Here is a 27,557-nt window from a genome sequence, read left to right as displayed (position 1 = left end):
ATTTTTGGAGGGGGAAAAGTGTGTCCTATGGGGCGAAAAATACGGTAGTTTTCGAAAGCTTAGTTTTGGCTCCTGAACACCGCAAAACCCGGAAGTGAGTGTTCTGGTTTGTGAACTATTTTTGGAAGCTGAACGTCTGATGGTGCTTCCGATTGGCTGCAGGAGTTTCCTGCAGCCAACCGGAAGCTGCACTTTGGTTTCCGAACGTTTTGGAAGTCGAACGGACTTCCGGAACGGATTCCGTTCAACTTCCAAGGTACGACTGCATTATCTGCACTGTCAGGCTGCAGCTTTCCAGGTTCTCAGGCAGGGGTCCCTTCTGGGGATTGAACCAGGGACCCTCTGCATGAGGGCAAATGCTCTACCATTGAGCTATGAAACTTTCTAACCTACCCCTCAACACTCACTCACTGAATCTAGAGTGGAAAATACTAATGTCTGGTTTATCAAACTGAATCTGGATGATGAAGATGCCAGTGGTTTGTTTTCAGTTGTGCTGTGGGGGGAAGGGACAAAGAACTGATAATGAACGGGGTCCTCAAAGATAGGCGCAATAGATGACCACATTTTTAAATTATGTATTTACCTAGAAGCACTTCTGCTCCCCTCTTCAACCAGGACTGTTCCTGCCTGACTACCTAAAGTCTCTCCCACAACCCACCCTGGTCCCACACAAGACTATTCAAAATCTATGGTCCCAAATTAATCAAACTGCGCCACTGCTTACTTTGCTTGTTCCTCACAGCTGGCACATTGCAGGACTAAGGGCCGCGCTGCAACCCCCTGCGTCTTCCTGAAGCAGCGAGGGAAGCCTTTGAGGAGATTGGGACAAGTGATTACAGAAAAAGGAGCAAATGCAATGGTTGTGTGTTTTGGGCCTGTTTGGCTTCACTTGATGGTCAATGGCCATCATCTGCCATGTGCAAGGACCAAAAGCTTTTATCCGCAAAGGCCTCGCTTGGTTTCTGCCCAGGCTGTTTGCTTATAGCCTCTGGTTCATCAGGTCATAATAAGCCACTGTTGCAGTCCAGTGTATATGTCTTGCTCAATGTTTCAGCCTAGCATGTGGCATGAATCAATCCAATCTCTGTCATCTTCCACCAAGCTGAAAAACTGCTGCCGTTGAGGATGACCTCACTCCTCTGGGAACAGGCGCCAAAGGAAGTATTGTTTTGCTGCTCTTCCCCCCCCCCCCAATATTCCCCCTCCCCAAAGATGAGGATGATAACAACTCTGCTGGAAATAGAAAACAAAGAGAGAGGGAGACTGATGGGAAAATCAGGGTGATTTCTCTGAGACATTATGACCCAGTGTATATGCCATTCAAACATAAAAGCCTAAATTGGCTGAAACATAAGATGTGGTTTTAAAATGATGTGCGCGCTCTCTCTCATTCTCCAGTTAAATAACAAGAAAGACGGCAAAAAAAACAATTTTATGTCATGCATCTACTGAGATGGGTTTTTTGAGCCTAGAACTAGACACCCAATATAATCATCTCTTCGATAAATACAAAGAGAGCTTTGATAACAGCAAATTCGTTCGTACATGAGCGTTTGCACACAGGGGCGGTGCTGTCTCTTCATTTCATTTATTTTACAGAATTTTGTAGGGTGCTCAATTGTCGAAAAGGGACGCGGGTGGCGCTGTGGGTTAAACCACAGAGCCTAGGGCTTGCCAATTAGAAGGTCGGCGGTTCGAATCCCCATGACGGGGTGAGCTCCCATTGCTTGGTCCCTGCTCCTGCCAACCTAGCAGTTCAAAAGTACGTCAAAGTGCAAGTAGATAAATAGGTACCACTCCGGTGTTTCCATGCACTGCTCTGGTTCGCCAGAAGCGGCTTAGTCATGCTGGCCACATGACCCGGAAGCTGTACGCCGGCTCCCTAGGCCAGTAAAGTGAGATGAGCGCCGCAACCCCAGAGTCGGCCACGACTGGACCTAAAGGTCAGGGGTCCCTTTACCTTTTACAATTGCCGAAACCTCAAAGGGGTTTGCATAAAAATCCATTGGAATTATTGATAAAAGACTGAAGTGCAAAACAAGCTGGCCACTATCTTGACAATGGGGTAGATGCAGCAGATGGGACTCCAGGGGATTTTTTTCCCCAAGGGGGAAAAGATGCCTCCTGAAAGTTGATAGCATCTATTGAGATTACAGAAGAGAAAGCAAACAAGCAGAGAGGTGCCTTGGATTTCACAAGAGCCTAAGCTGTTTTCACACCAACATGCGCACCTCCCACACCACAAATTGTTATGGAGGCCAAGGTTCCATATAGGGCAATCCGTGCTGCTTTTGTCTACAGCCAGCTGTCTGAGTGGCCACCTACGTACATTCCAACCACAGGGATACAGAACTAAGATAAGAGACACTCGGCTGAATCAGACCCAAGGGGCCTCCTAATCTAGCTTCCTGCTTCCCACAGGGGCCAGTCGGTTGGTTTTGGTGAGCGCATCAGCAGGGCAGCCAAGAGGACAATCCTTTCCTCCTCTTGCCACCTCCCCAGCCATTGGCATTCAGGAGCATGAGGCTGTTGAATCTGGAAGTGCCATTTGGCAAACCTGACTTATCGCCAGCAGCTTTTCCTCCATGAATTTCTCGGCTCCTCTTTCAAAATAACGGTGGGTTGGTGGTGGAGGGGAACCTCTGGCCCTCCAGATGTTGGTGACTTACAACTCCTATTAGCTTCAGCAGACATGGCCAATGACCAGGGAGGTGATGGAAGCGGTTGTCCAGAAGGCCCAATTTCTCCATCCGCTGCATGTTTTATAAACTTCCTATTGTGGCTATCTTTCTTTCTAAGCAAATAAAGCCCCAAATATTGTTGCCTTTTCTGATAGGGCAGGCACTCTGATTCCTTGATCGTTTCTGCTCCTTTTCCAGTGAAACAGATTTATTTTATTTTTAAATGGCGCAACCCAGAGCCGTTTATAATATTCTAAGTATAGCCGCATCGTCGATTTGTATAAGGGTGTTATAAACATATCAGCGGCTTTATTTTAAAATCTCTTCTCTAATGCTTTTAGCTATTTTTGTGAGAGCTCAGTTCCGGCAAATTTTAATCATGCCCAAAACCTCCTTGTCCCAAAAGGCAATAATTTATGTGATCAAGAGCCAACCAAATCACAGCAAGAGATACTTAACATGAACAGGTTACTCAAGAGGGTCACAGCAGTTTAAATCCTAAAAATGTAGGAAGAGCCCTATAGGATCAGAGCAATGTTGAAGAGCTCGTTTGGAATCTAGTGCGGCATCTGGCTTCCACAGTAGCCAACTGATGCTTCTGGGAAGCCCTTGAGTAGACACTGGCTCAATCCTCCAGTTGTCGCTGCCAACAATTCATGAACTCCCATCATACTAGACCTCATGGACATTCAATGAAGCTGGTTGTTTGAAGGTTCAGGATAAAATTAAGTAGAGAGAGAGAGGACCCCTAACAGTTAAGTCCAGTCGCGAACGACTCGGGGGTTGCGGTGCTTATCTCACTTTACGGGCCGAAGGAGCCAACGTTTGTCCGCAGTTTTTCTGGGTCATGTGGCCAGCATGTCTAAGCCGCTTCTGGCGAAACCAGAGCACATGGAAACACCATTTACCTTCCCGCCGGAGTGGTACCTATTTATCTACTTGTACTTTGATGTGCTTTTGAACTGCTAGGTTGGCAGGAGCTGAGACCAAACAACAGGAGCTCACCCCGTCACAGGGATTCAAACTGCCGACCTTCCGATTGGTAAGCCCTAGGCTCTGTGATTTAGACCACAGTGCCACCCGCATCCCTAAAATTAAGTACACAGCCCATAAACTAAGGAACTCTCTCTCACACAGGTGGCAGTGATGGCCACCAACTTGGAAGGCTTTAAAAGAGGACTGGACAAGTTCCTGGAGGATCAGGCAATCAGTGGCTACTAGCCATTATGGAGGTATTCTCTTTCTCCACATTTGGCCTTTGGGGAGGCAGTAAGGTTTCTGAAAGCCAGTTGCTGGAAACCACAATAGGGGAGAGCACTATTGGGCTCAAGTCTTGCTTGCAGGTTTCCCATTGGGGCACCTGGGATCAGGCCAATAGCCCATCCAGTCCAGCATTCTGTTCTCAGTGTGGCCAGTGTGCAAGCAGGAACTGAGCACAACATTATTTGTCCCCCTTGTGATTTTCCAGCATCTGGCATTCAGACGCATGTTGCCTCCCTCCCAACAGTGGAAATGAAACACAGCTTCATCCTCCTTGCATTTGTCTAATCTCTCTAGGTAACTTAAAATGTTAAGCTGCTAACAACTTTTACACAGCATCCATGCATGTTGTGTCAAGGTCCAAAAGTGTCCGATTGCGATTATCTTTTGTAATTATGTTTTGGCTTTAGTGGAGAGAGAAAGAGAAGAGAAGAGAGGAAGGGGAGAGAGAAAAAGAAAGAAAGAGAGAGAGAGAGAGAGAGAGAGAGAAAGAAAGAAAGAAAGAAAGAAAGAAAGAAAGAAAGAAAGAAAGAAAGAAAGAAAGACAATACAAACTTGAGGAGTGTGGGTGGAAAATTACAGTGACCAATACTTGGTGCTCCCGCTTAGCCGTAAAATGTATGAGTCATGTGTTTTCCTGACAGCAAGCAATGCTGCAGCTGTCCTTGGAAGGTTTTACTGGTGAACCCTTTCCCAAGGCCTCCGAGGATATGGCTCTGAGTGAACACCTTTGCTCCTTCTGGTGTTATTTCCCCAACAGAAGCCTCTATAGAAGAAGTGGAGGGACTTTTTCCAGCAGTTGAAGGCTGCTTAATACGTCAAAGTGCTGCATGCTGGTAGTGAATGGAGCCAAAACTGGTGGGGTCAGGGCACCCCTTTCTCTCTGCCCTGCCTATGCTCCAGTTTTTCTAGTATTTGAGAAGCAAACACTCGTTTTTACAGAGCCCCTGGGGAAGGTTTTATTTTGAACACAGTGGGCTTGACATCATTTTATCCTCTATTGACTCTGGTTGGATTCCTTCACTTCTTCTGCAAACCCATGGGCAGTCTTCAGACATGCGATCCTCTGCCTTATATGGGGTGGGGGAAAAATAGGCTCTCTTTAACTTTTGCCTCCTTCCCTGTGAAAGGACCATCTGCAGGCAGGCAGTGATACCTAATTCTGGAATCATAATTGGTCAATCCAAGAATGGAGGAAAATTAAGACTCCTAAATTCCTTTTGCCTACGAATTTGCATTTCTGCTTCAATCCAACACTTCTTAGCATTTCAATATTAGTCTGGGATAGCTGGTCCGCCACTATCTCCTTCCTACTCTATACTTAACAAGTTGAATAAGAAAATTTACTTTTTTTTTATTGGCACATGGAATATCTAAGGTATCAGTGGTGGGCACTGAATTTACAGACTGATCGAGAACAGGACATACTGATGACGATTTCAGCTTCCTAGGTTTTGAGCCTTATGCAGCCAAAACCATACCAGCAAACTCAAGGGAATCCCAAGCTTGCAAGGAAGTAGGACAGACATAATTATTTACAGGGAAATAGCTCAGCGAACGCCAAGCATGCTCAGTTGCCATGGCCTGAGAATTGACTGCTGGAAAGGATAGAAGAGACAATTGTGGGGGAAAGGCATGGCTGACTAGAACCGGGAACATTCAGGTGCTGGCCCTACTGCTTCTTTTTCATTTTTGGATTTTACACTGCGACCAGATCATTCTCCCACATCAGTAGCAGCCAGCACCAATTGCCCTTTATACCCTAATAGTGGTCCAGGGAAAGTGGAACTAGAATCTTTCATAAAGTGTAGCTTTAAAGGTTTGCAACAAAAACTTCAGGTTTTGTGTAAGAATTGCTTTCTCGTTAAAATGTGACTCTTCTTCATCCTCTTAAAGGGGGAGGGGCGGGGGAAGCACAAAATTCAACAAAACTGAAAACGTTTATTGTGATACCTCAAGTAGATACAATAAAGGGAAACAACAACTTGTGTACAGTATTGCCAAGACAAAAACCAGAAAGAAGCCACATCAGCTGTGCAAAACGTAAGCGGTTTTCCAAAAGCGTTCCAGCAAAGAGGCACAAGTCAATGGGCACCTGCTATGACTCCTGTGTTTTTGACCCTACTTTGCTTCTGTGAAATCCCTGTTCACGGCAGCGTAAGATTACTGGTGGTTGCCTCTACACTAATGGTACAGCATGTACCATTAATCTGAACATTTGCTGTCATTCCTTTCACCATTATACAAAGCTGGATAAGAAACTGTGGCTATCTGGGTTGAGTCGTCATAAAACAGGTTATCATAGCAGACCATAATCTTCTCTGAAAAAAACTGCATATTTTTGTAAATCTCACATTTCAGATTTATTAGAAACCAAAATGGTACAGCCCAATTAATGCTGACATTCATATTAATGACCAAAGTGCACTGTCCCTTTCCCTCAAAAGGGAAACACTGCTCCTCTGAAGTCTTAATTTCACCCGACACCAAGGGAGCTTTCAGTAACGGTTATGCATAACACAGTCCTGTGACATAAGGTTCATCATACAGGTAATAAAGCAATTTAGAGAGACATTGGTAATTTCAACTTCACAACATAATATAGTTAAACGTGGGCCGTGAGGAAAGCAATGCTCCCTAGCCTTGTTGAACAAACGGGCCGAGGCGAGTTCAAGTTGTTCTGGGTTGTTACATAATAGGATTCATGGCAATAGCACAGCAAGTCAAATCCATATGTATAACAAGACTGATTAGGCCGAGAAGCAAGCTTTTATTGGGACGAGTGGTGAAATAATGCAACTTAATATTCTGGAAGCCTGGTGTTTTCTTCCAGTGGTTAAAAGCCGTCCACAGCTGTTAAGAGAAATAACTGCCACATGAAATTGGTTCATACTACTGTAATGCTCACACCAAAGGAGCTAGAAAAAATGGAAGAGGAAAAAAAGTTGCACAGTGGGGCTAGTTCAGATGCACGAAAAAGCTTCACATCAGCATTCTTATAGATACATCTGCATGGAGGAAGTTAGCATCTGATCTAGCATGACCACGTCATGGCAATGTTTCCTAGCGTTTACTTTGCTAGGTGCCTGCCAATGTGGTTCTGCAAGATTAGACGTTCCTTCTTCCACGTGGAGATTTTTTAAATTGCCTGATCTGGCCCTCAGTCATGCCATACTGTTTGGTTAGTTTATGCTAACCATGGCTATTGAGTTTGAAGGGAAAAACACCTCAATACATGTACACTTTGCGAGCACATTTTCTGTATGTGTGAATGAACATTCTTCCCAAGAACCAGCTTGTAGTCAGTTCATCTAGTCCAAAAAAAGGGGGGGGGGCTAGTAGGTAGCACACAGAAGTTCACAAAAAATCGTTGTTACAATTTATAAAATATATATATATATAATAAATGTTAAGACCAACAGTAATAAAAATAACAGGTAACAAAAGTGCTCAAGTTGAAGGGATAGCGTAAACTTACCCAGAAAGAACACACAAAACCTTAAATAGAATACATTACGCACACTCAAAATGGTTAAGAGGGTAAATGTTTTGAAAAATGTTCAAGTATTATGCTTATGTAATGCTGGAAAGTTCAGTAACCAGACTGACCTTTTACACATCAACCAACATCCAGCAGTATCTGGATCCGACTGACACCCATCCTGTAAAATTGAAGCACCCAGTTTTAAAGACCTTCCTACAATGCGAAGTAAAATCATTCATTTCCCCCAAAGGATCTAATATGCAATGCTACTTGATACCTACAGTATCATTTTTAGATTTAGAGTTCTCTACCACCCTTCCCATCCCCTTTTCAAAATCCATAAAAATATTGCTCTATTTGGTATTCTTAAATGCCTTATCACTACAAATGACTTGCATTAGATTTTTACCCGCAATTTGATACTCCAGGTGCCAACTAAAAAATAAAAATCTCACGTTTTTGGCATCCAGGTTTAACAAACGGTTTAGGTGAAACCTTGTACCCAGAAGGCCAAACTACACAATATGTGCAAGTGTGTTTTCTTAAAAGCCCCTCTTTTTTATCATAAAACATTTGGGAGAATTAGTAAGAATGGAAAAGCAAGAGGAGAGAGAAGAGGAGCTCCACTCCAGCCCCTCTTCACGCCCTACCCACGGCTTGCCCCCAAAATACAAGCATACAATTGAAACCTTGGGGGCGGAGGGAGAATACTTGGGGAAATGATTTGGAGCAAGGAAAAGTCTAAGCATCTCCCGTCTCTACTCTTTTCATCCCAAAGTGAATTTTCAACTTTTAAGGAAGGCTACAGTTACATGCTTGCCTCCAACATGTAGTTTAGACCTAAGTGATTTAGGTTTAGAATATGAATAATGCACTGATAAAAAGAGGTTGGATTTTGTCTCAAACGCTTTAGAGTCTCAAACTCCTGCCCAAAAGACCTGACCAAAATCTGTCCTGTAATTCCTGTAAGTACTAGGTGAGAGACATTTAAACCAAGGAGGAACCATGCTATTGAAAAAGATATGCTTCTAGCGACAGTTTCATAGCTGGTACGGCTTACAGCCAGCATCGTGAGCCAGCAACAGTGCCCATCTGCTTACGATTTCAGTACTTACATGGTTGGCAGTGGATACTGTACCAGTTAGAATATAGTTCAAGTTATTTACTATTTCAGCCATAAGCAGTGGAGGGAAGATAGGAAAACCAGACCTTTCGGATAAAGCGATTTGAAAGCGATACAAAATAAATAAAGTCAGTTTACTGATATTTAGCGAGGCACACCAGACAGATGTTTGCACAAGTCACTAACCCACAAGACACACAGTGCCTGCCTATTCTATGTTCCCATGCTGATTACTCCTAGTCCAAGCGGACTGGAAGGATCTGTGATGGCAGCACTAAGGAGGATACCAGATGCCAAATCTTCTCACGAGGAACTAGCTCCTCTTAAGAGAAACTTCAGCGGCCTGTGGTCGATGAGGGCGGCTGAAGTTGCTGCTGTCTAGGCGTGAGTCAAGATAACTCCTGGTTCTAGTGTACATTTAGATCAAGTACTGTACTGAAGATTAATGGATAAAAAACACACACAAACCCTCATTCATATTAAATTAAGCACCAGAATAAAAGGTCATTCAGCAAAACAAAATTTGAATCTAGCTGTCACTAGTACAGCTCTTTGGATTTGAATGCCTAAGAGGTAACTATGCACACGCACACTTAAACAGATATATTCAATATCCTTTTTTTGCATCACAGTGTAACCATACTACTTCCCAGATGGTTTGCTTGGGAAATAATTCTTCAAACAGAAGAGGGAAGGGAGAATTCCTCTTTAGGGAAAGATTACTCTTACTTTTAACATGAAAGATATAGCTAAAGTGCAGTAGAGACTTGAAAGCCCATCAGACGAGGATAGCAGCAGCCAGCAGAGAGGAACAATGCCAAGTTTTTCTTACGCCATGTAAAAGACATTGTATTAGAAAGGAGCAGATTTCCCAATGTAAGGCTTTCCATATTATTCATGCTATCAGCAGCTATGTGGTGTTAGTGTAAAATATCCTCCAATCCGTTCCTCCTCTGATAAATTTTAGAATATTAATGCAAAAATCATGACATAAAAATTATTCAAATCTCTTGAAACAGTGTGCAGGAAAGTTCCCATCAGTGAACTTTACATACACACACACATAGTGGAAGTGTCTAACTGAGTCACCCCACAAAAAGCAGCAGCTGGGGGAAATTACAAGTTGATGCTTATTTCACATAACTGTTTATTACAAAATGTGCTCAGGGATGATTCAGCCAGCAAATCAAACGCCCCTTAAAAAACCTAGCATGAAGAAGTCAATTTGCATTTTTTTTTGCCTGCTCCCCAACTTCCAACCTCCCACAGGTAACAGCTAGATGCTCTGGCCACTTTCACACACAAAAATAATCCTGTGTGTTTAAGGACTGCAAGAGCAAATCACTTCACCGATATCAACCTCTTTATCCAGTGCATTAAAAACTATGTAGCTACATGGAACCAGCCATAAAAACTTCAGTGGATGTACAAGTCCCTGTTAAAGGTACAGTACCGAGACATTTTACATGACATTAAAAATAAGAGCTGCATATAGTTGCATCCTTTGATCTTGAAAACTTTGCTAAGACATTCTTTCTTAAAAGAGCAAAGTTTAACTTTCTTAGGAATGTTTTGATTTCGGTCAGACCTTATAAGTTAGTTGACCTTGTAAATTATTATTCCACCCTCGCTTCTCATTTTCTTTAAATAAAAGCAAGGATTTATAAACCTCAGCCACTACAAATGACTAAACCTTTAACCAACCTGCCCAAAGATACACACAAGCTGCAGTACTTTAAAAAAGAAAAAGTACTACAATGTTATGTCCTTCTCACTGCAAAGAGAGCACAGAAATTGCTATGTCTGGGGTCATGGGGAAGGAACATGCCTTACATTCTCTCTAGGACTGTTCACGCAGGCCTTCAACAAAATTCCGGGACAGGTGATGGGCAAAAAGCATGCACAGAAAGAAGGAGCATTTAAAAAGCACAGGTCAAAAGAGAGCACTAGCTATTAAAAGTAATTTGAAATTAGGGAATTATTCCTCTTTGAGTTTGTAGAAAAAGTCGATCCAAAACAACTGTTCACACAGGAATACATATACAAAAAGAGGGAAACTTACACAAAGAGAAAAAGGCAAAAGATGGCCTTTTTGGGAAAGGGGGGGGGGCACAAAATTACATTACTCAGTTGGGAGGTTTCAAAAACGCAGCGATTTTCTCAGCCAGCCGGACCAAAATCCTTTTTGCATTAGTCTTTATAAAGCATGTTCCACAGGTTAATTGTCCAAAGAGAGAGAGAAGTGTTCCCATTTACTCCCAGCCATTGTCTTTGATCATGTGGGCAAGTTCAATGATGAATTTTCCTTCTTTGTATTTCTGACTGCTTTCAAACGCATGTTCCTAGGCAAGAAAATAAAATATTAGATTCCGTTATCCGCCGCTTCAAATATGAACGCTTCTTAACATTACTTAACTGTTCAGCTCAGCTTAACTGTTGTACTTTATGCACTTTGGCATCACTGTATGAACGAAAGAGGGATGACCTGGTTCAAACCTCAACAGGTCAATACTTTACACAGGTGAGCAATGGATTCATTGGCAGATGACTGTTGATTAAAAGCAAGAGTGGAAACCACTTTCAACCAGAGGACTAGATCAATCAGTGGCCAACCCTCCATGGGCATATTTGTCAGGTGAGCACCAGTCACCTGATTCCATATGATCAGAAGATTGACCTGAGCAAAAGCCGCAGGGCTTGTATTTGGTGCCATATTTAAGCAGCGCCAAAAGCAGGAGAACTCAAAGGGTCCTGATTGCTCCTTTGCAGCCACGGCTTTATCTAATCAGCTCCTGGTGTCAGGTAAATGGTAGATGGGCATGGCCAGCCCAGAACAGCCTTACTGGAAAGCCTAAAAGGTCTAGTTAGGCGCAAGGGCCAGAGGTCCTCCCAGTTGGTTTAAAGCAGAGGTGTCCAACCAGTAGTTTGCTATCTACTGGTAGATCCCCGGCTGATCCTGGTAGATCATGGGATCCTTATCATGTACAAAAAGTTATGGGGGGAAAGCTAAAAAATCCTCCACCCAAAAAGCTCAACAACTCTGGGCAATCCACGCTCCTCCCTCCAATGGCAATGGGTAGATCACTGTCAGGTAGATCACAGTCTCTTGGGAGTTGGACATGCCTGGTTTAAAGCTATCCCATGCTTCTTTGCCATTGAGAAACTATTCAATACCAACAACCAGAATTTAATGAAGATTACTTTTGGGTTTGTTTTATTCCTATCATCTACAGTATCAGACTTTGAGGAATGCAAATCCTATGGAAATTAACTTCCTTTAGGTACAGTTACAGCAGAGATGACCCTGAGGCTGGTTCCCACCCAGTGTCAGAATCAGTATCCTATGCTTTATGAAATACTGGGTGCATCACAAAGTCCCCGTGGTGCTGGCAGGTAAGCTCTACCCAGGCAATCCTTTCCCAGTGAAAAAGGAGTAAATGTATGGGGGAGCCCAGTCAATGTCCTCTGTTGATGCCGTTTGAGGTGTGGGGCCAGACATATGGCAATGAGGGAGGCCTAAGCATACTCCAGAGGAAGGGGTGGGGGAAGTAGCAAAGCAGAGCAACGCAAAGTCAGTCATACTAAAATTAGTAGACCCATTGAAAGTAATGGATGTGGCTAATGGTGGACCATTAATTTCAATGCGTCCACTGAAAGCAGGGCTTTGGCCACATCACCCTGGGAAGAGAGAACAATTGTTAAACTGCTCTGGGAATTATAGCGCTGGAAGGAGAATAGGGGCCTCCTAACAATCTACAGCCCCCAGAATTATTGGGGGGGGGGGGAAGCCTTGGCTGTTTAAAGTGGCAGCATGGTGTTTTAATTGTATAGTGTGAATGGAACCTTGGTTGGATACAACCCTTTGAATTCAAGGTACAGTTAACGTTAATAAAATAAATTTTCATTCAAGTGCCTTTATGCTCCTGGGAAATGGGAAATTTACTTCTTACTTGGGAAGACTTTTGCCAGTATACTTTTCATTACATTTTGCAAAGAAAAGACTATGTACTATGAAAACTGAAAATTCTAGGGAGGAACCCGGGCTCTCCCTAAGAGCACCCCATCCCCAGTGGCCTTAGTCCTGCACTCAAATAAGTAAGAGGAAGGGCAGAAGGACAGGTCCTCATGCAGACTCCCTGGCAGGTGGAATAAAAGATTCCCTTGCAAATCCGGTGGCTCTGAAAACTGCTTGTTATGAGCCCCTCACCACATGTAAGCAGGGTCTGTCAGGCACCTGCCACCCTTCAAAGCAGCAAATATGAACTGAAATTCATATTTCTAGTACCCACTCCAGGCCTGAATGCAATTTGCTTTAAACTGTTGCTTTTTACATTGCTGTAGCCTGCCCTGTGCCTTTCTTGGGGTGGGTGGGTGGCAATAACAACAACAATAACTACAACTACGACTACTACTACTACTAGGGGAAGGCCAACTGGTGATGGAACATCGGGTTGCCTCTTTAAGATGTGGATAACTTTTACCCATGGATCTGAATTGTAGCCAGACTTGGTCAATTTATCCTCAGGCTTCTTATCATGCCACCAGTCTGACAAGAACACAAGGCATCAAAAAGGGACTGACAAGACCCAGAGGGTATCAATGTTGGGGTACTCAGACTAGACCCACTGAACTTTAGTGTAGAGTAGACTCAACTTTAGTGAGTCTGCTCAGAGTAGTACTTAGTTGGCGACAACACAGATACTCCCACATTTGCACATAGCCTATTTCAATGACCAGACAAATCCAAGCAGTTGCATGTCCAAAAATGGGCAAATGCTTACGTATTTCCATCCAAGAGTGGTTTTGCAGTTTTCACAATAAATATCTGCTACTGCATGCAAGCCTGTCAGAAGAACTCTCTCTTCCGCAGGACCACAGCCCACATTCACCCTGCAAGATAGAGAGTCGGAAAAGCATAAGCCATTTTATAAGAATCTTCCTTCCCCTCCAATTAATATAAAGATATATGCAAATGCTAGACGCAAAATCTCAAGATCATTCACACCAGGATTTTGGCAAATATTTCCAACATCACACAAGGAAGTTATTTTAAAGCCAAAATGCTTTGCTTGTTCCTCCTTACATAGACCAAGCTTTTGAACACAATCCAAATTAAACATCTGTGTGATTTCCGACCTAGTATTAATTACCAGGTAAATTGTTTTAAGCAGTGCCATTTTTCTAGAAGAGGAGGTGCTGGAGCTCCTTATGAAGCTTTCCCTTGTTCTCTTAGAATGGCAAAGGTGCCCACCTGAGAGGTGCTGGAGCTGAGCTCTGGTGAGCTCCAGGTGGAAGAAAAAAAAGTCCTGGTTTTAACTATGGCTTTGTTTCTGTTTCTTTTAAAGGTGAAGGTAAAGGATCCGTGGATGGTTAAGTCCAGTCAAGGGCAACTATGGGGTTGTGGTGCTCATCTCGCTTTCAGGCCGAGGGAGCCGGCGTTTGTCCACAGACAGCTTTCTGGGTCATGTGGCCAGCAGGACTAAACCGCTTCTGGCACAACGGGATACTATGGTGGAAACTAGAGCGCACGGAAACGCAGTTTACCTTCCTGCCGCTGTGGTACCTATTTATCTACTTGCACTGGCCTGCTTTTGAACTGCTAAGTTGGCAGGAGCTGGGACATAGCAACGGGAGCTCACCCTGTTGCGGGGATTCGAACCGCCAACCTTCTGATCGGCAAGCCCAAGAGGCTCAGTGGTTTAGACCACAGCGCCACCCGCGTCCCATGTTTCTTTTAGCTATGGCTAGGAAAAGGTGGTCATATGCCACCAACAGAAGTTATTATCTACATTGAAAGGATTTTAATAGATACTCTAAAAAAGAAAAAAGTTGCATTATAAAATCTATAGTTAGAACGATGTTTCCATATGGGCTGGTTCCAAACATAACTTTTTGGCAATGCCAATTAAGAGGAACATAGAAAACTGTCTTATATCAAGTCAGCCCACTAGTCTACCTAGCTCAGTTTTGTTTACACTGGTTGGCAGCATCTCTCCAGGAACCTTTCTTATCTAGACTTGATTGAACTGTGGCTCTTTTGCATGCAAAGCATGCACTCTTTTACTGAGTCACAGCCATTCAGCCCTCAGAAGCCTTCCACATGTGCCTGACTGAAGGATGTGTGGCCTTCCGCAGGGAGAGCAGACCCTTCTCTCACACCATTCAAAGTATTTGAAAACCACAAAATACCGGATGCTAGGGAGCAACAACAAAGAAGGGCTACCGTATTTCAGCCATGTTGATGGCTTCCAAGACATCTGCCGGCCACTGTGGGAAGCAGACTGCTAGACAAACAGACCGCTGGGTTGATCCCATAGGGCTCGACTTGGGTCCTTGCGTAAACCAAGGCAACAAGCCAATCCACTCACATGCTATTGTTGTAAAATAGTCCTCCTATTCCATAGAAAATAATAATTGCACTTACACTGAATTAAAGAGGTAGGCTCGCCCCTGGCTTCCCTGAAAGGACTGTAAAAGAAAAAGAAGACATATACATATATATAAAAATATTTTTAAAAAACACTAAAAAATTGTCTCAATGAAGAGGCAAATCAAAGCATTCCACCTGAACTTTGAAACTAGTACATTGTATGTTAAGTGCAATTTCAGGTGCATGTATTGTTCCAAGTAATTATTCTTCAGATCTGCCACATGGGGCTGGAAACTCATTGTCTAAGCTCTAATCTCAAAACCAAATCTTTCCCCAAGTGTTTGTGCAACTACTGCTAGGTATAGTGCCTTCTTTAAGCCAACAATGTCTGACACTGCTGCAACAGACAAAAGAAAAGGTATGGTAATTAACACAATGTAGTATAGCAAAGGAAGATCTGGCACAGTTCAAAACCTTAGCTATAGAAGTCTGTAGCTCCACTCTACCATTAACACACACTGTTTTAAGGCAATCCACTCTCTCTCCCTTCCCCATCAGTAATATGGGGACAGTAACAGTCTACCTTATATTATTGAAACATTATTGAAATAAAACATGTGAAAAATACATGGATTTGCCTCTCAATAATTTATTGCACTCACTTTGCCCTCTACTTTTTCTGTGTTGCTTATTTAGTAAGCTAAATAAGTTTTAAATAAATTTTGCTTTTAATTAACTTTGGTCATTATTTCCTAAATGAAGCCAAAAAATGATACAGGTGTAATTGTATAGGATTACAGAAAATTAAAATTGGGTAACTAGAAAACATACGAGTTCACTGGGCATTCTCCATTTGGTTCTTGAGTTATTAGAGTTTCAAGTTGGGGTGTGTGTGTGTGTGTGTGTGTGTGTGTGGCTGTCGAAGTCCCCCCCCCCTCCACCAAAGGGTTCTAATTTGTTAGGAGAAGGGACACAATTAAAACTGGAGATTTAAAATTGACACTTAGTTTTAACTGGTGCTTTAAAAAATGAGTCTGGTGAGCCAACTCCTAGGGTCTTTGGCCCCCAATAAAATACTTGAGGAGGCCATCCCCCAAAAAGTTGGTAGGAATTGTCATTCAAATGGTGTGTGCGCACCATGTCATGTGATTGATTATGTGCGGGGGGGTGCTCACCTGCCCCCCTATATTATTCAAGTTGGCACCCCTGGGTTAAGCATTGTCTGAAGGGGAGATGATGGTGGGGGAGCAGGAAACAAATTAGAATCAACCCAGAAGAACAAGCGGCAAGTCTTAGGTCCCCATCTTCCCCTTTTACCAATCTGGCTGGCTCCTTTTTTGGTTAAAAGAACAGATTCCCCTGCCCCGCAAAAAACCAACTAAAGCTAGTCATTAATTCTTGTGCGAAGCTATCAGGCCATCAAGGAGATAATATGAATCTGAGAATGTTCTTAGTGAACAAGAGTCAGAAAGAACCAATCTGAGACAAAATGGTAATATTCAGTAAAACTGTACCTAGCAGTTATCTAGCAACCTCTTACAAATGAGCTCTATGAAGTTACTTATGACCTGGTGAATGCCCAGATTCAGCAGGATTGTCATTATAGAGCACGTAAAAGTTCCCATAGGTCAGAAGTTTAATACAAGATGTATATTATTCCTAAATAATTATTTTTTTTCAAACACTGTCAGTCCTTGAAACATTGTTAACTAAGTGGCAGAAAATGTTGCAGTGTGCAGATGGCAGAGACACAAAGATTCTGGAGTCCATGATGCTAAAAAGTATCACATAGGGAAGATTCAGAATTCCTGAAGGAATATCTGTGTCCATTTACAGTTAAATGGGAGCATTGATAAAGGATAGAGTAACACATAAACATGCTAACATTATCATGAGCTAGAGCATTCACAAGTTTCACTGAAACAGATGCCACCAACCCTTAGGAACCTCCAACTACACAGTGGTACGATCCATTTTTAAAATCTGAAATAAGAATTCCCATACAGTCATACTTCGAGTTGAAGTAGCTTCAGGCTGAGCATTTTCAGGTTGCACTCCGCGGTGACCCAGAAGTAACGGAACGCGTTACTTCCGGGTTTCACCGCTCGCACATGCGCAGACGCTCAAAATGACGTCGCATGCATGCGCGGAAGCGGCAAATTGCAGCATGCGCAGACGCGGGGTGCGTTTGGTTCAGGATGCGAACGGGGCTCCGGAATGGATCCTGTTCGCATCCAGAGGTACCACTGTATTAATAGTTCTCCTCAGAGTACCAGATGCCGAGCAGAAAAAAACAGGTGACAGCCCCTTTCACACTACATGCAGATTTGTACAGGAGGAGATGGGATTCTGCACCACCTAGAAACCACATTGTATTCATATGGAATGCAATTGTATCAAAGCACCTTCCTAGACTCCCTAGATATATACAGTACTTGAAATGAACCTCTTGAATACATCATCATTGCTACCTAATAGGTCAAAGGGGAATACAGATCTCAAACAGGAATTTGAATACATAAAAATGGCTGTAAAATGATGTCTATTCCATAAACCAGCAAAATTTCCAAGATTACTTCATTTGGTTTTCATTACCACCCTGTCAGAAGAGATCAGAGAAAGTTACACCATATATTTTAACATATGGTGTGCCTGAGAAAACATGTGCCAAAATACTGATGTGCAGCAAACAGCAAAATTGTGAGTCACAAATAGCCATAAGTTGTTATTGTTACTTACAATACTCAGGGTTAAGAATTTTATTAGTGCCTGTTTTATTACAACTTAGTTGCCTTTCCAAGTATTGGCTCCTGTGATTCATATTATTTAATTGTTCAAGAGCTATTAACAAGTCCCATGTCCAATATACATCAGCAGGGTAAAATGGTCTTGCAGTTGAATAAAAAAATAAGATTAAAAATTGCAGTGGTACCTCAGGTTACGAACTTAATTCGTTCCAGAGCTCCGTCCTTAACCTGAAACCATTCTTAACCCGAGGTACCACTTTAGCTAATGGGGCCTCCTGCTGCCGCCGGTGCGCGGTTTCTGTGCTCATCCTGGGGCAAAGTTCTTAACCCGACGTACTACTTCCAGGTTAGCAGAGTTTGTGACCCAAAGTGTTTGTAACCCGAGGTACCACTATTCAGGCAAATAAATAGCCTGTGGGAGGGCTAGAGGGAGGGAAATGAAGCTAAGCCAGTAAGATCAGATTCACAAGGTGCTACACCCCTTCTTTACAGAATTTGTATGCAACACAATCACAGTATTACACATATCTGTACCATCCACTAGCCATTGCCATTTGTGTACAAAGTGTACACACACACACCTCGGCAATTAGTAATATTTGTTTCAATGTTAGTGCATGAGGATGATTGAAGCTAAGCTGCTAATACCTCTCTTTGGAAAGTTACCCAGTATGTTACTGCAATAGTGGGAGTTCCTAGGAAATCTGCCCTCCAATATTCATTGTTGGAAGAAACAGGAATTCCGGATGAGCACCAGGATTGATGGGTTGCAAGATACACTGGAAAGCAATCCTCCTTCCATTTTTTCAGCAGCCTGAGTGATTCACATATCACCACGCCACGTAGTTTGCAAACCAGGGAGTGTTTGGATTTATTTTAAGGGCAATAGTGAGTCAACTAATTGCACTGTAGTGTTTGTTTTTAAAACAGGCATAACCAATCATTTACACCTTTAAATTACTGCTATGTATTCAATTTTCATCCCATCACAGTCTTGTGAACATACCTAATTAGGAAAACCAGGCACTGAAAAAATCCATAACTGTAGCGGAAACCCTCACCTCTCTCTTGTCATCTAAAAACTATACCAATTAACCTAATTAAGTACAACGTTTAATTACAGTTACATGACCCTGTCCCACCAACTTATTAGTCACAGTATACTAAACTTGTAACAATTAAAGAAGATGGGTGTTAGACAAATTGTCAGCCTGAAACCATTTTTAATGTTTAGTAGATTGTTTATTATGTTTTTACCTGAGAATACAATACTATTTTTAACACACAGGAAGTAGAAAATTATATGAGGTTTCTTTACAGAATATACTTTGTTTAAAAAAATTATTCCCTTAATTTTGGTGCAAAATTGGCTGGGGGTGAGGGGGAGAAACAAAAATCAGTGGAGGGAGCATTTCTCTTGTCATTTTTCCTTTATTGTGTTTCTGTGTGGTAAGCTTAAATCTGCAGCACAAACCAGTGCTGTAGCAACTGCTAACAAATGCATACTCTTCAGAATATATGCATGTAGATCGCAGCATATAGCAATCATGAGAGACCCCATTGCTGTGAAGGAAAATCTGAATATTAGATGATGCTCTTCCAGAGGTCCAAATTCCTCTCCAATGCACATGAAGAGTGGATACAGAACAGGTGAATAATGAATATATGCTTGGGAGAATATGGTCTCAGTTCAGAAACAGTTCAGAAACTCCCAAATCTTTGCATAGGAGTTGGGAAAACTACCTGGTGAGAGGTTTCTTCACATATACAGATCTCAAAGAAGAGCCTTGATTCACAGTTGTTACCAAAAGTCCTTCAAATGAATGCATAAAGGGGAAAAACAAGGAACAAAAGAAAGTACAGTGGTACCTCGGATTAAGTACTTAATTAGTTCCGGAGGTCCGTTCTTAACCTGAAACTGTTCTTAACCTGAAGCACCACTTTAGCTAATGGGGCCTCCGGCTGCCGGAGCACAATTTCTGTTCTTATCCTGAAGCAAAGTTCTTAACCTGAAGCACTATTTCTGGGTTAGTGGAGTCTGTAACCTGAAGCGTATGTAACCTGAAGCGTATGTAACCTGAAGCGTATGTAACCCGAGGTACCACTGTAGTTTTGAAAAGCATGCTTCCTCACTTCAGGAATGCTCTTACTGGACAGGTCTAGCTGCAGAACATACACAGAAGAAGAAACCCATCCACCCTTCTTTTCCAACTGACCAGATATACATCTCTGCATACTTCAATCCATTGACTATTTTCTTCACATGGCTGGCTAGCTGGTTTAGATTTCATGTCTGCATACTAGATCTTCTGTACTTGAATATTAAGAACACATTAACATAGTGTAAGTTACACAGTGATTCTCTTTAGAAGAATCATGCTACCAAACTAAAACAAGCAGGTTAGTCACATTACCTCAAGTGACCACAACCCTGATCAATGTGCTTCACATTAAGAGCACTTCTTTTAAAATATCAATTACACATCATTCCGGCCTGAGAAGAGACCAAACACACCTCAAGAAGTAGCACCTGAACACAAACAGAATGTAATCAGGAAATACATGATGTAAATTCTTATGCAGTGTATTTCTAATAGACCCTGAAACACATAGCTTTTGGTGTATCTTTTTGTCTCATTATGGCAGTTACAAACAGGCACCAGATCATGCATTCATGAGGTCTAGAGACAGGCCACTTGCCTTGGAAATTAGTTCATCATGATTGGCTAGATGGGCTCTGCAGTGGATACAACTGTAGGTCCGATGACAGTTTGGTAGGTAAGCCTGGAACGTTTTGGATTTTGTCATTTTTACCATCTCTGTGGCCAGTTCTTCACTCTGATCAGGGCTGGCACTTGAAGAATTACAACTTTGCTGAACTTGCTGACAAAAGAAACACTGGAAAATGCAAGCAAAAGCCGTTGTTGTTCTGGAGTGTGTGTGGCAGCTTCCACACAAACGCCACAGAAGAAACAATCAAAACCTGCAACGGAAGAAAGAAGCATATAAGCCACTTCAAGTCTTTTTATAGTACATATTTCTAATTAAACATTTAACTTCTCCATTTCATCATTAGTGTAAGTTTAAAATAAAATGGGCACCTTAAGTTACATGCAGTGTTGCTGTCTGTTAAAATATCATGCCTGCATGTATATGCCACAGAGTCCTACATGGGAAAGGAGAGGAGAGGAGAGGAGAGGAGAGGAGAGGGGGGGCCTACTCTTGAACTGTGATACTGAGATGCTCCCAATCTCCCATCCAAAAGGGAGATGGGAACACTGCAACAGAGGGCAGTATGCAAACACAAGCACTGGAAACTCAAGGGTGGTAAAACAGCTGGATGAACAAAAGGCAAGCGTAACTAACATTCCACTCAGCCAACACAAAATAGTTGCTGAGTTAGGTCAACTATGAAACTTTCTGCCCATAGGTTCCCCACAAAGTAAGTGCATTCTGAAGTCTGTTTGTTTAAATCAAACCATAGTTAACCACAGGTTGTCAGGTTTGAATGAAACAAGCAACTTGCAGCCAAACTGGAGAAAGAGGGGAAAGACAGGGAGCATATGAGTCCAAGGCTCAACTTGGCTCATTTCCATCAAAATAAGCCATAGTTTATAAGGATGTTTAAACACAGCCAAAGCCCAAATAAATACTGAACTATGTAGATTCAAAAACTTCGTAGTATAGCCTCTTCAAACAGCTTTCTATAAGAAATACTGCTGCTCAAAAAAAGATAATTTCCAGAAGCTTGGCAGATGGTATCACTGCATGAATGCCGGACACTCATAAACCTCTGTTCATTATCAGCCAGCTGAAGCAAGAGACACATTCTCTTCAGATCCTCGAGCTTCAGGGTGGTCTCATTTGATTCTAATATGTAATAATGAACTTAGGGTCTGGAGACCACAGACATCTAGTACCAATGCTGTATCCCATAATAAATCAATCTGAGTGAACATAGAGGTGGGAAAACACTATCAACATTTTAACCATTTCTTTATCAATTTCATCAAGGACAGTCAAGAAACCTGGGGTTTTCCATTGGTAGTAAAAATTAGAAAGGCACAAAGATTATGGTGTGGTAGCAATAACAAGTGTAAACAATAACGCCCCCCCAAAAAGGACTGTTGTGAACTTGTATGCTGGGAGAAAGGAGGGCCATAGCAAACAGTTCTAAACCATAAAAGTGCTTGTTTCATGTTTGGAAGCTCAAACCATAGTTTAGGTCCTAAACTATGGTTAGTTACAGTGACTGATCTGAGCCTCTGGTTAATTATTCAGTCATAGTGGTGGCTGAATAATTCCTGTAACAAGATAAATGGGAGAGTGGGGAAGAGGAGAAAGCAGTAATTCAGTCTTTGGACACTATAAATGTATAATTAGATATAATGTTGGATTCACAAACCTTCTTAAAATTAATGAGCCTGTGCCTTGCAGAACTAAGGTAGGCAACATGAGGAAAGGCAGTCACCTAAAATCAAATCTCAAAATTAAATTTATTAAAATCAATGGCAGTAATTAATCCAGTTCTTAGAGAGAGAGAGAATGGAATTCTAAAGTAAAGGAATTTTACTACTGTATTGCCAATGGCAGCACATTTAAAGTTTATTAATTATGTTTTGTAAGTTGAAAATCAATAAAAATAGTTTACATGCTTCAATGCATGTGATAATGTCACAGATTCCGTTTTAAAGGATTATTTTTGTGGACATCATGTTTTTTGTTTTACATTCACATATTTTAATCTGGCTTCATTTTAACTTTTGTTTAAAGTTGGTTTAAACTTGTAAACTCATCAGTTTTCAACTATCCTACTTTAAAGTTTATGTGCAGAGTGTGCTCATGAATGTCACAATTATGTTTCTTGTTAACTAAGACCAGGGATGCACAAGATCACCCCAGTGGTGCAAGGAAGTGCAATAACCCCTATCCTCCCTCTGCTGACTAGTCCTTTCCCTGAGTTCTTGAGGAACTGCAGAGAACATGGAGGAATATGCTTCCCTTTGCACTTTCTTTGTGGAGAGTTTTGCATTCTGCAAAAATCCTGTGAGAAATGAAACATGAATAGACCCCTCCCATGTTCTTTGGCATACACAGATAACTTCGGGGGGGGGGGTGGAGGTCTTGTTTCATCTTTTACAGATCTTCAGAAAAAGCAATGGGACCTTCTTAGTGCTTCCCCACAGTCTCTGGAAGCATTTACCGGTATAAAGCACTGGAATCAAGGGTTGGGTCTTTCTGTATTTTTGACTGGGCTGTTGCATAAGATTGAACCATCTGTCAAATCTTCAAGACAAAGTTTTTTCCTCCCAAACTCCACCACCACAGGCACAGACAGAAGATATAGGGGGAAGGAGGGCTCAAGGGTAATAGCTGCCTAATAAGTTAAACCAAAGATTTCTGAATACTTGATTAAGTACTATTCATATACCTTTCTCTGATATCTGCAATCTGCCACTGAGGTACATCTAAGAGTGCCTGGCAGTGACAGATTGTGCATTTAGTGTGGTGGCATCCGGTTTATAGGCAATCTACCTAATAAAATCAAGCTGGCAGCAACTATAATGAGTTTTAGGCACCAATACTTAATTATTTCAGGGAGCATTCTGATGAAAAGGATTATCTTGTTTTTTAGAACCTTCTTGTTAGGTGACCCATTCTGTGCTTCTGTTTGTTTGGTTGGTTCAATTGTATTTGTTATGTTGTTTTGGTTTTAAACTGAAGTCATATTGTACACTGCATAGCTTTCAGTTTTGTGGTATAGAAAGGAACAACCAACCAACAGTAGTTTCCTTGAAATAGACCTACATGAATTGCCATACCCACTGCAACCAAAAACTACAAGTGTGGACGAATCCTGAGGTTTACAGAAGTACCAAAAAGAGAGAGATGAAAATACAGTAGAGCTCAAATTTACTGAACAATGAAAAGACTACCCTTTTAAATGTGAAAGCAAAACTGATTGAGATTGTAATAACAACTACCCAAGCCCCCCCCCCATTCCATTTCACAACACTAAAGGAGTTTTAAAAGCCATCAAAATGTTTGTCTCCCCTAAAATACTAACTATACACAAGGGCATGCTGTACAAATCTGATATTCTCTGCCAAGCCCCATGTGAAAACAGGTTCAAGCATTGGAACCTATGTTTTTTCAAAAACATGTGTTTTTTCAAACATTCATTCTAGAAGCAATTAAGACACAATTTTCATTTTCATCATGCCCTTGCTACTCCCAGTTGAACATGCTACCCATTTTATTAGATGGATGTTATTTTCATGTGATATTACAATTCATACACAGAATGCATACAATGTTAGCTCTTCTGTCTACCAGCATGATGTCATTTGAAGGAAAGCGTAATCTTAGTAGGCAAGCAGCAGCCAATCTTAAGCATAGTGGGCTGTCCTAATTCTGCACCCGGATGTATAAACAAATATTTAAGCATGTTAGCTGCAACAGAACGTTATCAGCATACAACAGATCTACAGAATATTAAGATATTCTGAAACCATTATAGCTTTTATCAGGAACACAAGCAACAGGTCATTTGATTCTACTATACAGTATGTCCCACTGCTATTTCATACATTACATTTATAGAGGTTTTGTACTATAACAAGCCTTAATTTCATTCATGTTTTTACCAAGCTACTAAAAGGGCTTCTATTAAATATGAACTACAAAAATCGGGGTTATAACCTTATCCATACTTATCTGAGAGTAAGCTGAAATAAGCAGAGAAGTATTTATTTCTGAAGAAACATGCACAGTTGGTTTTTGCCAAGTTTAAAACCCCTAAGATTTGTTATGTAAGACACATAAAATGTGGCTGTTTAATTGTTCATTTAACTGAAGCTAAGTTGCTTCCCACCCCCCATTAACAGTAACCAAGAACTCAGAAAGATCAATCTTGTTTTCCTGTCTTGGACTTTCCCATGAAGTCTGTTAATGCTAAAGAACCTTTCTGATCCACCAGCAATCCAGACTGCATCAAATGTATACATAGAAATAGATGTTGCTGCATTGTAGACAGTGCTAAAGTGGCTTCTGTGAAAACACATTTCCATAAGACCATTTAATAGACCTCACTCTTACTAAACTTCAAACAATGCTAAAATAAAGAGAGACAAAAGACTTGTGCAGATTTGATCTTCACTTTCAAGGGCTGTTGTTAGTGGAGTTGAAAACTCCTCACTACACACTCAGACCACAAAGCAAAACATCACTGCCTGCTCTGATTTTAACCAAAACATCTCCTCCTACCCTTTCTTTTGCCTGTTCTTCCTCTGAAGTGTAGAAACAATGGGTTCGGAGCCTTGTGGAAAAGGCAACTTTTCATGGAGAAAGGCAAGGGCACTGCGAGAAGCAACATTCTAAAAATAAACATGCAGCTCCAGTCTGCTTTGGACAATACAGCACGGAGGAGGGGAGGGGAGATGAACGGACGTGCAGCAGCAACGTCCCAGCCAGCCTACCCACAACAGCAGCAGCAGCCAGCCCCTGCCACAGCCAGTCCGCGCCCGGTGGATCAAAACAAAAGGCCAACGGCGGCTACAAACGGCTCACTTTCTGGCACTGTTTATAAACAGTGTCTGAGCGCCCCCGGTGGGGTCGACCTAGAGCGCAGCGAACCACGCTGGCTTCGACTTGCCCCAGATGGGGGGTGTCCAGTTCTGGCACAAGGTCGGGGAGGAAAGGTGTTTTTCCTTGTCCAGCCGCAAGACGATCAGCTCGAGCCAGAATTCCAGTTCCACTTTGCTCCGAATTCCAACCACCACGAAACCGAAAGGGGAGGGGGAGAAAGGGCAAGTTCTCTTTTCTGCGGTTAAATCAATGAAAGCGAAAGATCTGGCGAGGAAAAAGCCTCGAGGGCTGACGGAAAAGAGCAAGCCAGCATGCAGTCACAAACAAAGCAAAGCAAAACAGATCCGGTTCTGCAGCTGAAGCTGAACGAAAATCCCCTTACCTCTGGAGCTTACTTGTTCGAGCCATTGAATAGCAGCCTAGCAGGCTCCAAAACCACAAGAAACTGCAGAAGGGGCGGCACGTATAGACGACCCCCCCCCAGCTGCTCAGCACGATCGTCATAGAAAAATGTGCGAATCCGAGCAGCAAACAAAACGCCCCCCCCCCAGCTCCAAACCGACAAAGAGCTTGCGGAGGCAGAGTGACACAAAACCGACTCAGAGATGTTTACTGTTCTACTGCCCCAGATAACAGGCTCAAGGACCGCCTGCATCTTGTAGGGAATTTCTGCGATGCTATGATCAGGGGTAAACATACCGCCCTTGTGGTGCACAGCCCTTAAAGATGGAGGGGAAAAGGGAGTGCGGAGTGTGAGAAGGAAATTAAATCACCGACGCATACAGAAGATTACAGAACTGAATTGGCTAGGATAAGCTCTTGTCCCCCTCTCGGTAACACGCTAATTAAAAACAGCAACACCCACCTTGCAAAACAATTTCTTTCTAAACCTTCAAGTAAACAAGAAACCCTCATGGAGGCTATTGTGTCCCCTATTACCTCCACAGGCTGCAAAAGCCAAATCCCCCTGCACCCCTTTCTCAGACTGCTCAAACAAGGAAGAGTGGAGCCTTTTGTGTATATGCAAACTGATGCTTAAATTTGAATCTGAAAAAAACTCTAGAACACACAAAGCATTAAAGTGCATGGTATTGGGTTTCTGAGCCTGTGCAGAGTACATTCCAATAAACACTCACCTATAGTAATTCTATTAAGAAACTGGGCTTCCATTTGAGACAAACTGGTAACAAGGAGTCCCTGGCTAGCAGCTCTGATCAGACTTTTCTCAAGGATGCACAATTCTTTTCCTTCTACAGCAAATAGAAAAACAACTATTCTTTTCCTCCATGTGTTGGAGGTTTCTCTTTTTTTGTTCAGGATTTATTTATCTTTTAACGGTGAGCCCTTGGAAGAGACATGACGCCCACAGACGCCACCAAAATTGGTTTTAGCCATTCTAAACTTTCAGTGTCACAACAGGACACCAAAAAAACTCAAGTAAATAAATCTAGCACTCAAGGACTAGTACAATGCTTATAATATCACTTACTAAGTTGAGGAAATTTTTAAAAATAAAATAATTCTTTCTCCTCAGGCCAAACAGACCACATTACTTAAGGTCCTCATCTTAAGAGGCTTCAAGAGATTAGATGATGTTGAAATTGCTGTAAGTTGCCTCTGCCAGGAGGATGCAATAGAATATAAACATTGCAGTTATTAGCAAATTAATAAGTATTAGTCAAGGCCATCACTATCCCAGAGTAATTTTTAAAATATTTTTCTGAATTACTTTTATAACACTTTTGTTTGTCAGCTGCTCATTATCTAAATGCAATTTGCTTCCCTGTCCTTTTGTATGACTGTTGCTGTCTTCCAAGGCTGCAATCCTACATACTTACACCTTGGGAATAAGTCCCACTTAACTTGAGTGTGGATTTTGAGTACATAAGCTGTAGAATTGTAGCCTGTTCATATTTTCGAAATCCTCTTTTTCCCCTCTTTTTTTTTAGCAGCCTTGGCTGGTTTACTTAGAGGCTCCGGATATCATCGCCCAAACAACAAACATCATTTTGGGAAGTTGCTTTAAGCGCCTCTGAACCTCCAGGGAATATGAAAACAGAGTCAATAATGAAGTTGACCGGATACCCTACCTCCCTTCGACAGAGGCAACCATACAGATAAAGGGATCGTCATCAGCCCCAAAGTTCACCCCCCCCAAAAAAAAATACCTCTTGGATCACAAATGTTGGGGCGGAGAAAAGGATAAGTCCACCCCAAATATAAACTGATCCTGCCCCCCATCAGTAACAACCCTTCCAGGAAGAACTACCTAAACTCCTCACAATCCTCAGGTGGTTTTTTT

General features: G+C 42.1%; 1 protein-coding gene across 1 annotated transcript; it reads right to left on the bottom strand.

Moving 5' to 3' along the window:
• Nucleotides 1–5,865: 5,865 nt before the first annotated feature.
• On the bottom strand, nucleotides 5,866–26,132 carry YPEL1 (yippee like 1). Its single transcript, XM_083717809.1, has 5 exons — nucleotides 25,638–26,132; nucleotides 20,369–20,651; nucleotides 14,976–15,019; nucleotides 13,333–13,441; nucleotides 5,866–10,893 (listed from the first exon to the last, which is right to left on the bottom strand). Exons 2-5 carry the CDS (start codon nucleotides 20,483–20,485, stop codon nucleotides 10,804–10,806), a joined length of 360 nt encoding a protein of 119 aa, XP_083573935.1. The 5' UTR covers nucleotides 20,486–20,651; nucleotides 25,638–26,132; the 3' UTR covers nucleotides 5,866–10,803.
• Between the last annotated feature and the right edge of the window lie 1,425 nt (nucleotides 26,133–27,557).

Source organism: Podarcis gaigeae (assembly GCF_964106915.1).
Source record: "Podarcis gaigeae genome assembly, chromosome: 16".
Taxonomy (NCBI): Eukaryota; Metazoa; Chordata; class Lepidosauria; order Squamata; family Lacertidae; genus Podarcis; species Podarcis gaigeae.
Note: the sequence above shows the minus strand (reverse complement) of the source record. Positions and strands in the feature narration are given on the sequence as shown.

What these genes read in the sequence shown, in the direction of transcription:
- YPEL1 (XM_083717809.1), bottom strand. Translation starts at nt 20,485, where the DNA reads ATGGTAAAAATGACAAAATCCAAAACGTTCCAGGCTTACCTACCAAAC. An exon ending in ATGATGAACTAATTTCCAAG is followed by an intron (nt 15,020 to 20,368) that starts GCAAGTGGCCTG and finishes TTTCTTTTACAG; the next exon opens with TCCTTTCAGGGAAGCCAGGG. An exon ending in GCCTACCTCTTTAATTCAGT is followed by an intron (nt 13,442 to 14,975) that starts GTAAGTGCAATT and finishes TCTATCTTGCAG; the next exon opens with GGTGAATGTGGGCTGTGGTC.